This window comes from Eutrema salsugineum, unplaced genomic scaffold, assembly GCF_000478725.1.
Source record: "Eutrema salsugineum unplaced genomic scaffold, Eutsalg1_0 scaffold_5, whole genome shotgun sequence".
NCBI classification, from domain to species: domain Eukaryota; kingdom Viridiplantae; phylum Streptophyta; class Magnoliopsida; order Brassicales; family Brassicaceae; genus Eutrema; species Eutrema salsugineum.
The window spans coordinates 13,385,802-13,401,944 of NW_006256612.1; the positions used below are offsets into that span (position 1 = coordinate 13,385,802).

The 16,143-nt window shown below is 36.5% G+C and overlaps 6 protein-coding genes across 6 annotated transcripts; 3 read left to right on the forward strand and 3 right to left on the reverse strand.

Annotated features, from left to right (window-relative positions):
• Positions 1 to 147: 147 nt before the first annotated feature.
• On the reverse strand, positions 148 to 974 carry LOC18994152 (protein PSY3). The gene is made up of 2 exons (XM_006417769.2): positions 843 to 974; positions 148 to 528 (listed from the first exon to the last, which is right to left on the reverse strand). The coding sequence occupies exons 1-2, from the start codon at positions 931 to 933 to the stop codon at positions 401 to 403; spliced, it is 219 nt and encodes a 72-aa protein (XP_006417832.1). The 5' UTR covers positions 934 to 974; the 3' UTR covers positions 148 to 400.
• Positions 975 to 2,406: 1,432 nt separating this feature from the next.
• On the reverse strand, positions 2,407 to 2,924 carry LOC18994153 (PHD finger-like domain-containing protein 5B). The gene has a single exon (XM_024152687.1). It carries the CDS (start codon positions 2,878 to 2,880, stop codon positions 2,548 to 2,550), a length of 333 nt encoding a protein of 110 aa, XP_024008455.1. The 5' UTR covers positions 2,881 to 2,924; the 3' UTR covers positions 2,407 to 2,547.
• A 1,504-nt stretch (positions 2,925 to 4,428) lies between these two features.
• Positions 4,429 to 6,173, forward strand: LOC18994154 (probable protein phosphatase 2C 2). Its single transcript, XM_006417772.2, has 3 exons — positions 4,429 to 4,976; positions 5,251 to 5,595; positions 5,677 to 6,173. The coding sequence occupies exons 1-3, from the start codon at positions 4,506 to 4,508 to the stop codon at positions 6,019 to 6,021; spliced, it is 1,161 nt and encodes a 386-aa protein (XP_006417835.2). The 5' UTR covers positions 4,429 to 4,505; the 3' UTR covers positions 6,022 to 6,173.
• A 1,842-nt stretch (positions 6,174 to 8,015) lies between these two features.
• On the forward strand, positions 8,016 to 9,536 carry LOC18994155 (mitogen-activated protein kinase kinase kinase 18). The gene has a single exon (XM_006417773.2). It carries the CDS (start codon positions 8,016 to 8,018, stop codon positions 9,534 to 9,536), a length of 1,521 nt encoding a protein of 506 aa, XP_006417836.2.
• A 1,291-nt stretch (positions 9,537 to 10,827) lies between these two features.
• LOC18994156 (putative F-box protein At1g67390) lies at positions 10,828 to 12,877 on the reverse strand. The gene is made up of 4 exons (XM_006417774.2): positions 12,551 to 12,877; positions 11,551 to 12,174; positions 11,263 to 11,436; positions 10,828 to 11,133 (listed from the first exon to the last, which is right to left on the reverse strand). Exons 1-4 carry the CDS (start codon positions 12,875 to 12,877, stop codon positions 10,828 to 10,830), a joined length of 1,431 nt encoding a protein of 476 aa, XP_006417837.2.
• An 809-nt stretch (positions 12,878 to 13,686) lies between these two features.
• On the forward strand, positions 13,687 to 15,736 carry LOC18994157 (ran-binding protein 1 homolog a). The gene is made up of 4 exons (XM_006417775.2): positions 13,687 to 13,927; positions 14,065 to 14,216; positions 14,321 to 14,446; positions 15,061 to 15,736. The coding sequence occupies exons 1-4, from the start codon at positions 13,773 to 13,775 to the stop codon at positions 15,312 to 15,314; spliced, it is 687 nt and encodes a 228-aa protein (XP_006417838.1). The 5' UTR covers positions 13,687 to 13,772; the 3' UTR covers positions 15,315 to 15,736.
• Positions 15,737 to 16,143: the final 407 nt, after the last annotated feature.

Genomic DNA, 16,143 nt, shown 5'->3' on the forward strand with positions numbered 1-16,143 from the left:
GTACGAGCACGACGATATAATTCTAAGGGGAAACAAAACAATAGAAGCTGTTTGGTAAACAACAGGGATATGTCAAACAATTGATCACCTTTGTTATTGGAAAAAAAATATTATCCACCCCTAATCAAGTTTACACACACTCCATTCATTATCATTAAGATCAACAGATACAAATTGAAGTGTACATTATCTGTTTATTAATTTATCAGTACATATAAAAAACAAAAAGGTAATAGTGCATATTATTCTTCGATGGTTTTATTGTTCAGTATATAAAGAGATGACAGTGCTAAATTGCTAATAGAAAATGAGTATTAAAGTATACGTATATATTATATATCTCAAAACATTTTTGTTACTTTTTCTTAACAATAAGAAAACAATTTTTGATTTTCTTTTTTCACCCTCTCCGACCTCCTCCATGTCTCCCACCCGGTGGGTTGTGTCTAGCGTTGGCCGATGGCTCGTCGTAGTCATTGGTGCTCACCATCATTAATGATCTACCTCTCGCCACCATCATTTCATTTTCTGTACATGCATGCAATTTAAAATATATATATTACGAAGCTAAAACTTATAACGAATGCATAAACTTAAATAATTGCTAACGATATGTTAAAACCACGGTTGAAAAATATAGGACGAAATACTCTAGCTATCTCGCTCGACACACATGTAACGGGTTAATCGGCTATTTGACTAAATACGAGATCTTAAACTGTGTTATTAAAATGATGATTGATCATTATAATCGAATAGACTGAGGTACTATTGTGGATTCCAAACTCTTTAATTTTTCCTCTTTCATCGTATGTGGATAGGATGATGATGAGTCTAATTACCTGAAAATGAAAAACCGAGTCGAGCCGAAGAGACGATCGAAAGTGCAAAGAAGATGCATAAACACAGCCGAATTATAGAACTATAACCCATCCTCTCCAATTTCTCCCTTCTCTTTCTCTTTCTCTTTCTCTTTCTCTCTATCTGTCTTTCCTCTCGTCACCTCTCCTTTTATATACGCAAAATGTTTTGATTAACTATAGTGTGAAACTAACTTTCCAAATAAAATATTATTTGGACAGTGCTAAACAACGGGGATATTCCTATTTATTTACAAGGTTGACTCTACAAATCTTATCTTGAAATGTATAACATTTTAAAGGAATTAGGGATCTGATGTTTTAGGGCACAACAATCTTCAAAAACATTTTGATAAAAGGTTGGTATAGAGAGACCTGTAAAGGCATGTCGTTGGAATATTCATGATACTGAGGTCTATCTACTTGTACTACATTTTATGTACCTAAATATTGGATATATCATGTGTTTGATTTAATCAACGCTTGTCCATATATAAATTAGCATAGCTTTTTTTCTAGCTAATTAAATATGAAAATAACACTTTCTTAATGGCCACAGTATTATTTATTCCGTCTAATCTTTCTTCTGACTTATCTCCTTGAGCCTTTGAGGAGATCAATTCGATTAACTAAATGATATTAGTGAATTAATTTGGCTATAAAATTAAAAATCGAAACGCAGGACCTGTTTCGGATGTCCCAACAGCAGCTTATGTTTAACACATGGCATCGTCTTATTGGATGTATGAGTTGACTATTGCAGACAAATCGTGGATTCCACACTGTTAAGCTAAACAGTTAACACAGAAGCGAAGCGAACATGTGTTGCATGGGCCGTTGACTTATAGGCACCGTCCGTTACAAAAAGTCAACGTCTGTATATTTTGTTTTTTAACGTCTATTGTGTGTTTTTTTTGTTTTTCTTTTCCAAATAAGGGATTTGGGGGTTTCCTGATCAACTTTAGAAACGAATATTTCTGACGATCATGTGGGGATTTTATGTCATGGCTGATGATATCCTTTTTTTGGTCGACGTCAGACTAATAGTTTAGTAAAGTCATTGCGTATTTTCTTTAGTTGTAAGTTGACATTGACAAGAATTTAAAACTTATCTCACATTAAAACGATTTTAATATCGGAAATCAATTTGTTGGATGAAAATTTCACCGACCCATCAGTTCCGACTCAAAAACTCATAAGTGGTATTGTGGTGTAAAGGACTTTTTGGTGAACTTGTATGTTGAATTAAGAAAATGCATCAGCAAGCCTGATTTCTTTAGGTTTCTAGTTATTTGTTCTCTATTTTAACGTGAGAATTTACAATTTCAAAATTGCCTACTAAGTTCTCGATAAGTTGAGTGAAAGAATTATATTTACTACCATTTTAGAACGAAAAAACGTAGGGCTCTGAATCTTTGTTAGGTCAGAGAATTTAACTCTTCGGATGAGAGCTTGTCGTGAGTCGTGACTCGTGAGGATATGACGCAGAGGAACAATCACATTCCTCAAAACCACTTAAAGACAGTAACCAACCATAACAAGATAGCACGTCCGACTAAACAATAAGACACAAGATCAACAAACAATAGTCTTCGAATCCAGGCCTAAACTCCTCTTCATCGGATAAATTCTCTTAACACAGACGAGTACAGACACTTGCCTAGGATAATAACTGAGTAATCAACAATCATCGTTTTTTGAATCCATATTTCTTACGTTCATAGAAGAGATCAGTTTTGGCACTCCCAAGATTGACAATCTTCGGACAGCCATCTCTATCTTTCTCCTGTTGTGTACACTCTTTGCAGTAGTAAGCATCTGAGATTCCAACCCCTCCGCATATGACACACCTTCCCTGGAATGAACCATAGTTGCATTCATCACAAATCCTAACCAGCGTACAGGGGCGCACATAGGAATCGCATATTACGCATTTGCCATCACATTTCTCGCACAATCGCCCAATGGCAATGCCTGGTTGTTTCCGGCACATGATCAAATCAGGATGATGCTTGGCCATGGCTGCTAAAACAACTTTCTTGCTCCTCTAGTAAGATTCTTTGACCTGCTACAAGATTGGTTCACAAAGTAAAGAAAACACTTGTCAATACTAGTAATAGCACACACGCATCTCCTTCACCAGAATTAGAATGAAAAAAACTGAATATTCCCTTCATGTAAATCTCATGTACAAAACAACGATGACTATGTTAATATGTAAATGATTGAACTTGCAAATGAACAGACGACCAAGTGGCAGAGATATGGGGATTCCTCGGGTTACATTGTATAGCACATTGTTCCAACACAAATTCGTCTTAAAGCTATGTAATACAAAACTAAATCCACACAAGTATGGCATTTACACGATGAGACAGAAAGGGTGGCAAAAGAAAGAAGGTTAAATACCACGACAAAAGAAACGGATGAACATAGTGTAAATTATGGATGAAGGAAAGCTTAGTACCACGAGATTTCAAGATTTTGATTTTTCACACTTTTATTTCTCAGAGGAATATCAACGAACACTTACCAAGCAGCAGTTCTATTTACAGTTACACTCAAATGGAAACGCTTTGAAAGCCAATTCTAGCTAACTCAATGCAACGAAAGTAAATCTATTGTGAAGTGAACGAAGAAACAAAAAAAAAAAATACTTCTTGTTCAAAAAAACAAGGGAAACAAAATTTCGCTGAATCAATTACAAAACGATTTAAGTTCAAAACTCACGCTACAAAACGTACACATCAATCGACCAGAGATGATAAAAATTAAAGCTGTTTGAGCTCAAACAAAACGGAGCCGCTCGATAAGAAAACATATATACCACAAGCATTAAGAATTCAGAGAATCATAAACCGACAAAAAAATTATAATTAACGCAAAATCAAAGTATAAAAATATAACAAAAGACAAGAGGATCTAACCTGACCCCGAAGTAGGAGAAGAAGACGAAGAAGGTGTCAACAAGTAAGGAACTAGCAATCCCCGATATGAACAAAGAGGCTGCCTCTGGAAATTAAAAAGAACCGGGTCGGGTTCTAGAATATCCATATCCATGTCGGTCCGACTATTATGGGCTGTTTGACGACGGGCCTGCTTTTTAAAGGCTTGCTTATTTAGTTTTTCTTGTATTTTTTAAGCTTTTTCTCGCAACTTAATGAGATTCACGTAATCATCATATTCTTTTTTCATACATGGAAGGTTTTATTTATTTTGAATGGAAAATTTCCATATTTTTAAACGCTAAATAAAAGAAGAACAAAAAAAATACAAATCACTTTCCTTGACTTTTTTCCTTGAAATTTTCCAAAAAAGAAAAAAAAAAACTGGAAGAGTACCAAAAAGCGGAGTTGAGAAAAAAAGAAGAAGAAGAAGAAGAAGCGGAAAAATGGACTGTGGCGGTGGAATCGTGATTTGAAAAGTCAAAGATGAGGATAGTGGTAACGTTTGACCTTGAAGCAAAATGACCACCGATTGGCCACGGAGAAAGAAAAGGAGACTTGTCTTCTATTTATTCATCTTTTTCTCTCTCGTTGACACCAACAGAAATTCAAACGACCTCAATTACACATAACGAACAATCATCTACGAACACACAAAACAAAATCTATCAGCAGAAAATTTCAAAGTTTCTACGAAACGATGTCGTTGTCCGTTGCCGTTTGCAACTCGCCGGTGTTCGCCCCGTCCTCGTCTCTTTTCTGCAACAAAGCGTCGAACATCTTTCCGGCGCATGAAACCCTAACACTATCTCGTTCCCATATCAATCCTCCGTCTGCTTCCGCTGCGTCTCCCACATCGCCCTTCTGTCTCCGCCTACTGAAACCGCCGGCTAAATTAGGATCTGGATCGGACTCTGTTCCCGGAGCCTGTAACCGACATTCGCCGCCGGTAAGCGTTTTGAAGAGGAAACGACCGACGAGGATTGATATACCGGTGGCTTCGGCGGGTATTGTAGCTCCGGTCTCGGTGAATGAAGAGACGCCGGGTGAGGAAAGTGGAGAGATGGAGAGGGATGGTGATGGGTTTTCGGTTTATTGCAAGAGAGGAAGGAAAGAAGCTATGGAGGATCGCTTCTCTGCCATCACCAATCTTCGAAATGATCCCAATCAGGTAACTGATCAATTTTCCTATGTTATTTCGAATTTCACACTGATCATCGCCTAATTATTAGGAAATGCGATTCGAATATGTAACATATATATATCGATTTCTTTTGTGGTATGTGTCAGATAAGTGGAATTTTAGATTTTCGAATCAAATTAGAAGTTCTACAAAACAATTGTTTAATAAATATTAGTGAATCATATAAAAAGAAGTTGTACAAGTGTACGTAGCTATTGGATCTTAAACGTTGTTAGCTTTTTTTTTTTTATTCAAATTTCAGGCGATATTTGGAGTCTACGATGGTCACGGAGGATCAAGAGCGGCTGAGTTTGCGGCTAAGAACTTGTGTAATAACATTATAAAAGAGATAGTTAGCGAGAGGAACGAGTCAAAGATTGAAGAAGCTGTAAAACGCGGTTACCTAGCGACTGATTCTGAGTTTCTCAAAGAGAATGACGTCAAGGGCGGCTCGTGCTGCGTCACGGCTCTGATCAGCGACGGGAATCTCGTGGTGGCCAATGCCGGTGACTGCCGTGCTGTTTTGAGCGTTGGAGGTTTTGCAGAGGCCCTGACTTCTGACCACCGTCCTTCCAGAGACGATGAACGGAACAGAATAGAAAACTCGGTAAGAATTCTTGCCTTCATATAAAAAGAAATGATTTTTTCTAGATCCTTTTTCTGAAACTTATGATTGATAATGTTGCAGGGTGGATATGTGGATACATTTCACAGTGTTTGGAGAATCCAGGGATCTTTAGCGGTATCTAGAGGAATCGGAGATGCTCATCTCAAGCAATGGGTAATATCTGAACCAGAGACAAAGGTTCGCCGAATAAATCCCCACCACGAGTTCTTGATCTTAGCGTCAGACGGTCTATGGGACAAGGTTAGTAACCAGGAGGCAGTAGACATAGCTCGACCGTTCTGCATAGGAACCAATCATAAGCAGAAGCCATTGTTAGCCTGTAAGAAGCTCGTTGACCTCTCTGTTTCACGAGGCTCATTAGACGATATCAGTGTGATGATAATTCCTCTGTCTCGCTTCATCTGACCGTTAGATAAATTATAAATGTAGAGATAGGAAAGCAATTTTAGACGTGTTTTAACTTCATTCAGATATTTTATTTGTTAGGAAACTCTGTGATTGTGTATATACCGTATCGTAGCATGTTTATTGTACACAAACAAAAATCCAAAACTTGATGCCACAACAATTTTTGTAAACCATTGGGTTTTTTTTTTTTTGGATGTTTAATTGATTTAACATTTCATCTATCTGTCGTTGAAATCTCATGACTTTTTGTTTTGAACGTTTATCACAAAATCCGTAGAAACGCATGAGTACTTAACATAACACAGGACACCACTAATGTACACCAATATATTAGCTATTAAATTGATCATAGAAAAAAAAAAAAAAAAAAACAGAAAGTCAAGTTTAGTACGGTATTAAGTACAGTGTCATTGTCTTTAGGTTGTTTTCCAAGTGGATTCTCGTATACATGTAGTTTAGAAAATATGGTATGGGGCCCAAAAATCTCCAAATAATATCTTATCGTTTGGACATTTATAGTAATTTATTCACACAAAAGAATATAAGAAAAATTGAAAATATGTTGCCCTAAGACGATACTGAACAAGTGGTGAACCGTTAAAATAGCACTTCACGTTCGTGGAAGGTTAAAGATTTGCCAGACAAACAACAAACAAATGGATTAGCTCGCTGCGGGCCTGCGGCGGATTTTTTTGTTTATATAATTTCGAATAATTCAAAGATCGGGAAAATACTATAATATACTAATCAGCAGTTCGTTTCTGTCTTCTTCTACCTTCTTTATCCAACTCGTCTCCGTGATATCTTTGGATAACGTTTTCGAGTAAATTCTTATGCTTCATGATCCAAACGACACATAATTTAGTTTTTTGTTTTTTTATTTATTTTCCAACTATGCGTGGAGGATGATCAAGCACGTCAATTCCCAATATCTGTGTTCAGACAACTGGAGAACATCAACCAACGGTTTCATGCCACGTAAGCTTCCAAATGGACCACCGTTTTTAAAATCTACCCCTTTCGGCAACCTCTTCCCTCATCTCTACCCGCTTTTGACCATTCCGGATATTTATTCGGATATCCTCTACTACTACTATATATGCGTGCATATCATGTTACTGTGCACCCTTACCTTCTTACGTATATTTGTAGTAATTAATTACGAAAAAATAAATTAATTTGATTTGATGTAGCTGTACGTATGATTGGCCAGACATGGTTTGGATTCATGAATCCAATTGACAATGATTTGTACGTCACTACCATATATTCCTGTCTGATCATGTAAGAGTGAGTCAACCGAATAGCACATCAACAAAAAAAGTCAATAGATCAAGGGTTCCAAATCTGTTGGCACGTTTTGTTCATTTGCTTAACTTTAACCCCAAAAAATTATGTTGAGGTTATACAAACGAAAACGAATGCGTGAAGCGAGAGGCAGTGATTTATCCTTTGGGGAGTAAAAAAGTGGACAAAATCAAACAGCAACTTGATTCTTGTTGGATAAGGGTTAAGGAGGAAGGGCAAGTGCGTTGTTACTGACAAACGTCCCGAGAACGTATCCAAGTGTCATGAGTGGCATCATGAGACATTTTCTTCTAATTACTAAATTAATTTCTCTGATTTATTGCATCTAAGTCATTCGATCAACGTAAAATTATGCATGGACTCCAAAATTTAGAAATAAATCTTTATACATGGTAACATGTAGATAGATTCGAACAAGATAGAGAATTTGTGCCAAAAAATCTAATGATAGACTTGAGAGTTTGTGTTGTACATGACATGTCCACGTGGGATTTTTTTTTTTTTTTTTTTAAAAGACGAGACTTTACAAATCACAAAGACAAGTGTACAAGAATTGTCCATGTCAGAAACAAAAAAACAATTGCAACTTTATTTCACGTTCACATTTTCTGTTTTACAGCTTCAAAAAAAAACACATATAAATAGCTTCGTGTTCCACAAGGATGACATGAAAGTTAGCACACATGGAGAAACAGAGCATTAAAAACACTTCTTCTTCTTCTTCTTCTTCTTCTTCGATGTCATCTTCTTGGGTTAGAGGTACTTGCGTCGGAAGAGGTTGTTTCGGAGCAGTTAGCACGGCGATCAGCAAAAGCGACGGTGGAGTTTTCGCCGTGAAGTCCGTGGATCTCGCCACGTGTCTACCCACTCAGTTAGAGTCTCTCGAGAACGAAATCTCCTTCCTCCGCTCACTCAAGCCTCACCCTTGTATCGTGCGGTTCCTTGGCGACGGAGTCTCGAGAGAAGGAACGACGTCGTTCCGGAATCTCCACTTAGAGTTTCTTCCAAAAGGCGACGTGGCTAGTTACGCCGCCGGAGGAATCGACGAGACTCTTCTCCGTCGTTACACAACGTGTCTAGTCTCTGCTCTCCGCCACGTCCACTCGCAGGGATTCGTTCACTGCGACGTCAAGGCGAGGAACGTCCTCGTTAGCCGGATGAGCTCCGTGATTAAGCTAGCGGATTTCGGTTCAGCGATCAGATTCGGAAACCCGACGGCGACGGCTGAGATCACGCCACGTGGAAGTCCTCTTTGGATGGCTCCGGAGGTGATCAGACGAGAGTACCAAGGGCCGGAGAGCGATGTCTGGTCGCTTGGCTGCACAGTCATCGAGATGTTCACTGGTCAAACTCCTTGGGAAGATCTCGGGATTGACTCGCTGAGTCGAATTGGTTTCTCTGTCGAGTTACCTCTTTTCCCTGCGACGCTGTCGGAAAACGGACGCGATTTCTTGGGAAAGTGTCTGAAGCGAGACCCGAAACAGCGGTGGAGTTGCGATCAGCTTTTGCAGCATCCATTTCTGTCTCAGTGTCAAGACTCGTTTCTCACTGAGTCATCTCCGCGTTGCGTACTCGACTGGGTTAACTCGGGGTTCGAAATAGAAGAGGAAGAGGATGAAGCAGAGAGAAGCGAGTGGAGATCCGATTTGGAAATCGCGGGGAGGGCAAGGATTTGTAAATTGGCGACGACCGGAGGGGTAAATTGGGAATCGGATGGTTGGGTGGAGGTTAGAAGCCACGCTTCGGAAGAGGAAAGGGCAACGACGGAATATTCGGAATCTATAATGACAGAACCTGAATATAACACATCGTACGATGACGTGGCTTATGACTCGGCGAGAAGTGACGTCACTATGTATCCGAATAGACCGCCGGGAAACCGGGTATCGGCGGCGGCGCCGCCACATGAACTAGTGATGATTTTACATTTATTAATGGAAATCATGGTTTATTCTACAAGTGTGTCTGCGGATATAACTATTCTCATTATTTATTGTTGTTATCAATATCATCGTGATAATAATAACAAGGAACTGGAAATGTTGTCTTTTAATCTCAGCATCGATTTTTGTTTGTTTGTTTCTCTACATGTGATTCGGATCGGACGAAACTATCATTTACGCGGTGAGATTGAGTGTCCTTATTCGGGACTGTTGCTCCAAATATTTGCTCCTTTTTTTAACCACGAATTTATTTTGGCCTAAAGCCATAATTTTTTACTTGGGATGATGGAAACCTAAACAAGTTTAATTTAGACTTCTATTCATCTCTGATGCTCAAGGGGTTGCAGAGACTTCGGTTTTGTTTTTTTTTAACGGAAGATAATTCATTATTTAAAAAAGAAAAAAAAGATAATTCTGATATAATGTAAAAAAATAGAAATTAAGTACTGTACAGAGCCGTGCCCAAGATTTTAGAACACGTAAGTAGTATTAAAAAAAAGACTCTATTTAACTATCAACGTCTAAAATTCATATAACATCAATATGATTCATATAAAATAAATAATAACCAAAATCGTTCTAAATTATATAAAATCAATCATATATAAATAATTCTCATAATTGTTTTTAAATTCACAAAACTATAATAAATATCTATGATATAAAATTTGGTTTAATCTAAACTTTCGAATCATACTTCTTTGAAGTTGATAAATGAACCAATTATTTAAGTTTTTGTTTGTAATTTAATCTAAATTACAAATCAACCAAATCTAATATTAGATAAAAAAATTATATTAAAAAAAATTCAAACTAAATCTAATATTAGATAAAAAAATATATTGAAAAAATTCTTAACTTTTAATTTATACTACATGAACAAATGTTATCTTACTAATATATGAAAACTAATAATTTTAATTAAAAAATTAGACCCTTTAATTATTTTTTTTAAAAATGACCCGTAGGCAAATGTTTATTATTGTTGTACATAAAATGCTACTATATATATATATATATATATTAAGATATATACTAAAATGGTAAACAATTGCCACCAATTCGGTTACTGGGGAAATACAATCATACAAATACTAATATTTCCAATAATGGTTTTAAAAATGACGTGATGCTTGTGTTGTTATAACCCTAAACAAACTTGTAAATAAAATTTCGACGCAATGGCAAAATTAAACTTCTTTACGTGAAGTTCCAACACTTAAAAATAAACCATTCAAAGTTCATATAGATTTTTCTTGGAAGCAATTATAAATGATAACATTTGTATATAACGAACAGATAGTGAATTTAGATAAAATGATGAAATATTTTTAAATCAAAATACTTTAGTTTTGAAATACGTCCATTATTTTGAAAACATATTGACCACAACAATAACTCAATGGAGCAAATCAGAATATTCAAATTGATAAAAACCAAATCCCAAATATCAAAACATTAAAACAACACCAGAACCATTATCAAGAGACTACTACATAGAAGGATAATTTTTCATTCATGTGACCAACGGCTAGATTCCAACCAAATTCCTTCAGTAGAATTCAATACTTAGCTCCTCGTTACCTTTTGGAAGTTCCATTAGTTTGTCCATTGCCACTTTTATCTCCAACTTGTTGTTTGCATAAATCGAAGACGTCTTGATCATCAACTTCTTCAACATCGTTCCTTGCATCACAAAACGTGAAGCTAACCAAAGTTCGCCCTTATTCAAGCCATTGAAGTTATACATCCACACTTCTTTTACGCGGATATCAGCTTTGAGGTTGAAATATTCCCCTTTCTTCTTTGGTGCTCCGTCATTAGAAGATTCACCTTCTTCCTTACAAACATTGTTATGCTATATATACAAGAGCATACATATAATAATCATGTTACATATCAGGTTTTATGAGGAATAGTGATAAAGAAGAGAAAATTGATCAACTACTCTATATCTAGCTAAAGCTGAAGCATAAAATGAATGTACCTTGAAGAAGATCTCGAGCTTTCTCACATCTCCACCCCACGCATCTAAAACTTCCTTTAGCATATAAACTTCTTTCTGATTCATCAAATCGACATTCACCGCAAAAGATGTAAAACATCTCAGATAGTAAGCATAACTCCTCACTGTGTATTCATGCCCACTGCTTTGGTTCCCCTTCGAGACATATAAGCAAATTAAACTTGTCAAACAATATGTTAATACCATTTTTGTTCTCTCTCTCTATAAATATATATATATATATGTAAATGCTGTTGGATGTGGTTGTACCTGAGCATAGCATGAAATGTTGTAGCTTATGTGAGGCATATATTCTGCTGCAACCCAAGAGTTTTTACTAAACTCAAGTATTCTAGGGGCTGCAAGCAGGAAATTATCCCTCGTAACAAAAGTACAGTTTATAGAGAAGATTTCCAGAAGAGGTGCAGACACATCAATGCAATCAATATAAGTGCAAGCCAGATGCAAGAGCTTTAGATTGTTGTTATGAATCTTCAAACAACCACGTTCGCTGAACCACGTGATATCTAGTACCAGCCACTTGAGGGAGGGGCACGATGCAAGGATTGTGTTGAACACACCAACCTCAGCGCAAATTTTCTCAAGTCTGAGAGTGATGAGATTATGGCAATTGTTGAAGGCATGTGCAAATTCTAAATCATATCGAAATAGGAAGAGTGATATTAGGGCTGGATGGGAGAATGTGTTTGGGGACAAGTAGAGCACATGACCTGGTCTCCAACGACGACTACGAATGTTGAAAAGTGCGAGATATTTGGTGTGTTTCACATGAGTCAGTGTTCGGATCCAAGTTTCGACCGTACCGTCTTTAGATTGGATTGAGAAATGTTTGATTTTGCAGCAATCCAGATAGCCATCGTGATTGTTTATAACCTTCAAAAGAAATACAAGACCTGCGATTAAAAAAACAACTACACACACACAAATATACGGTATAAATTGTCAATAAAAGCCAATTCTTATATATATATATATATATTATATCATACAACCATTTAAGAGATTATGTGTTTATAGATTCTCACTAACTATAATATTTATACATGTACAATCTATACTCACATTCAAATCTATTGATCATAAATTTTTAAGTTATTAATTAACTTTTTTTTTGTTTGTGCTTAATATCGTTATTTATTACTTTTGCGCGCAAAATACCATTATGATATTTTCACACGAGATATTGTTATCTGTTTTAGCTTGAAATAATTAGTTAAAAACATAAAATTTAAACACTGAAGAAAATAACCTTAGTTATCAGTTGAGCAATATGATCATGAGAACGATCGGCTAGATCAGATTTTTCAAACTCAATAGTTTTTCTCATATCAAAGTTGAGAAAAGGCATTTGCTTCCAAACACCTTCCCATCGTTTAGACAAAATACTTGTCTGGACTGCTTCTTCTGTGCACAATTCCCCAAGGATCTTGAGCAACACATGGTCCGGAAGTTTGCTGATCCGGTCAACTTGATCAACGCGCATCCTTTTTTCTCTTTTATCAGACGATAGTGATGATGGTGATGTGTCCACAGATGGGACTGATAATGATGCGAAAATGTTTGCTGGGAGAGACATGGAGAGAAGATATGATTTTGAGGAAAATAATACAGACAACAAAACTATTTGGAATTGTTGTTTTTATAAAAGTTTCAAACCCTTTAAATTAGTTGCCTTAATTTTTTTTTTCAAAATTGACATTTGATATAAAAGGAAAACAGTTTATTATTCAAATTGCATTCCTTCTTCACACATAATGTACAAAATAAAACATTATTTCTGGTCAAACAAAAACATTTGCAAATTAAACCAACTTTTTAATTACAAAATATAATTGTATGCAACTAGAAAAAAAAATTATATGGTTTTGATTAGGCTGTAGTCGCTGTACTTTGTATCAAAACAGTTGCTGTTTTTGGAAAATGAGTCTAAGAAGTCAAAACAGTTTTTTTTAGAATAATTTTTTTGTAGTCAAAATCCAAAAACAAATTTCCAAAAATAACATAAAATATTATATAAAGGTAATTTATTGATAAAACATTTAATTTTTCTTTGAAATTAAAATTGTAACAATAATTTTTCTAACAAATTTATAAAAGTTCAAATGCTTTTCATTTCAAATAAACATTTGTATCCTCATAATATTTTTAAACTAATATAATTGATATTTAAATATTTATATAATTTATGAAGAATTGAAAATTAGGATAAATACTATAATCATGTTAGGGTTGGGGCTTAAATGCATTCTGCCAACATTAAATATTGTATTTTCTCCATTTCTGTATATTTTAGAAAAACGGGATAACAGGGTCTTATCTGGGCCAAATATAAGAAATCGGCCCATTGGTAGCTTCAATTCGACGCGGTATAACTTTCAATTATAAAATGTCGCTCCTTTTTTCTATGTTGCAAAACCCCCAAATTCTCTCTCCCTCCCTCATACGCCGCATTGTAGCAAACAAGTGAATCTATGGCGACCAACGAACCCGAGCACGAGCACAGAGACGAGGAAGAGGCCGCAGCTAACGAGGATGAGGATACCGGAGCTCAGGTCGCTCCGATCGTTAGGCTTGAAGAGGTTGCCGTCACTACCGGCGAGGAAGATGAAGACGCCGTCCTCGATCTGTAAGTGTATTCTTAAATTGGTCTCTGCGTTTTTTGCGATCTATGTCAACTGGATCTGATCGAATGCTCTTGGATTATGCTTCGGTTGCTGCGCGATGTCTTGAGATTTTTGATTGAAATTTGTTTGTGAATCGAAGGAAATCGAAGCTATATCGGTTCGACAAGGATGCGAATCAGTGGAAGGAGAGAGGAGCGGGTACTGTGAAGCTCTTAAAACATAAAAATACTGGGAAGATTCGTCTCGTTATGAGGCAATCGAAAACTCTGAAGATCTGTGCTAATCACTTCGGTAAAATTTCTGTTTAGGGTACTTAATGTGACTTGAATTGCCTCTAGATCCGTATTTACGCCACTGTTTACTTATTTGATCTTCCCTCGTCGGAATTTCTGCAGTGAAACCGGGCATGACTGTTCAGGAACACGTTGGAAATGAAAAGTCTTGTGTATGGCACGCTCGTGACTTTGCCGATGGGGAACTTAAGGATGAGCTTTTCTGCATCCGATTTGCTTCAATTGAGAGTGAGTACGATTCTGGGCTGTACCTTTATTTTTTCATGTAGATTGGATCTTGTTACCACTTGTGTTGCCATTCCACATTTTTTTTTCTATGAATATGGCGACTGACTGACATATGCCATATCTTATACTAAGCTCCACATTTTGATTACCTACTTGTTTCATTTTCATTTATGCAAGTTGCGTTTGCTTTGCCTTATTTATTCCCAGTACATAGACTTACGTGCTTTAGATTACTAAGGATCTTGAACTTAGCTTTGGTATATGGCTACTTGTTTCGGAGGTTCTCAACTCAAAGCTGTCAATTGCTTGGGTTTTTTCCTTTCCACTGAGTATGTCACTCTCATCACTGTGTCTTTAAACTCGGTAGTAACACGGCATGCCTTATTGTCTTCAGGGGTTACCAAAAGAAGTATTGTTACTGTTAGATTATGCTAACATTGCATCGATCTTGAGGGAGTTAAGCATGTTGTTTAGGCTGCAACTAATATGATAAGCTAATTTGACATGATTTCCTGTTTGTTTTTCCGAGGGTGTATATTTGCAATGGTTACTGAGCTGTAAATCCCAAGTGTTTGTTGAGATGCATGGTAATAAAGTCTTATTTTCCATGTCAGATTGCAAAGCATTTATGCAAAAGTTCAACGAAGTTGCTGAATCTGAAGAAAAGAAAGAAGAGAGCAAAGATGCCTCCGATACCGCTGGTCTTCTTGAGAAGTTGACCGTAGAAGAGACAAAAACAGAGGAGAAACCCGTGGAGAAAGCTGTGGAGAAGGTGAAGACTGAAGTGGAAGCAGATGAAAAGAAAAACAGCGAGCCAGAGAAAGCTGATGATAAAAAGAAACCTGAAGAGGCTGGTCCCTCAACTTAAAGATGCATCATAATTTACGCTAGCAAATCCTGGCGAGGTAATGTAGCCTCCAAAGTGTTTTGATGCATTCATATGGAGTCTGCTTTTGTCTTGGCACTATCTGTCTATCTACACATGTGTTGTCGAGTCATATAAAGTGGTTGGGGAGGATCGCTTGAGGTCGCCTCGGGTTTTGCTGAGTCGTTTTGGGTCTATATTTTTGAGTCGTAAGTGCCGTCGATACGAGATATTCAGGAACAAAAGATCTTTAAAGTTGGTTATCTGAATGAGTTACATTGGATTCATTGTTTCAAGTTTTCTTATGGATCCTTTTTGGATAGTCTTTTTTTGAGAATAGAGATGGTGTTTGTCCATGGACAAGAGTCGTAAGTCCTACTTTTTTTTGTTATTTACAAAATTTAATGCATGTGATTTTCTTAAAATCTTCCGTTTTCCTTTTCACATATCACCTTGCACCTTGCAGTTCGATACTGTCTTAGCTCGAAGTTATAAAGTGTTACAATTTAATCCAAAATATATTAATATCAGTGTTACAATGAATACATATTAACTATCCGGCGAAATTTCCATTATACAGTTTGTAAGATCTGATATAATGTATACAGATTCGTAATTGTATTTATTTAACTATCCTTCAAAACATTAGGAAAAAAAGAAATTAAACAGCTACTGATTTGCAGAAAATACATGATATGAAGTTACTGATTTGGGGAAGATATATACTGCTTCTATATAGAAAAAAACAACAGATTTACAGAACAGTACTGCGAGTGCGATAAATCAAAGCCACTTGTCTATGCTCTATACCCAAAGGGGTAAGTCAAACTGT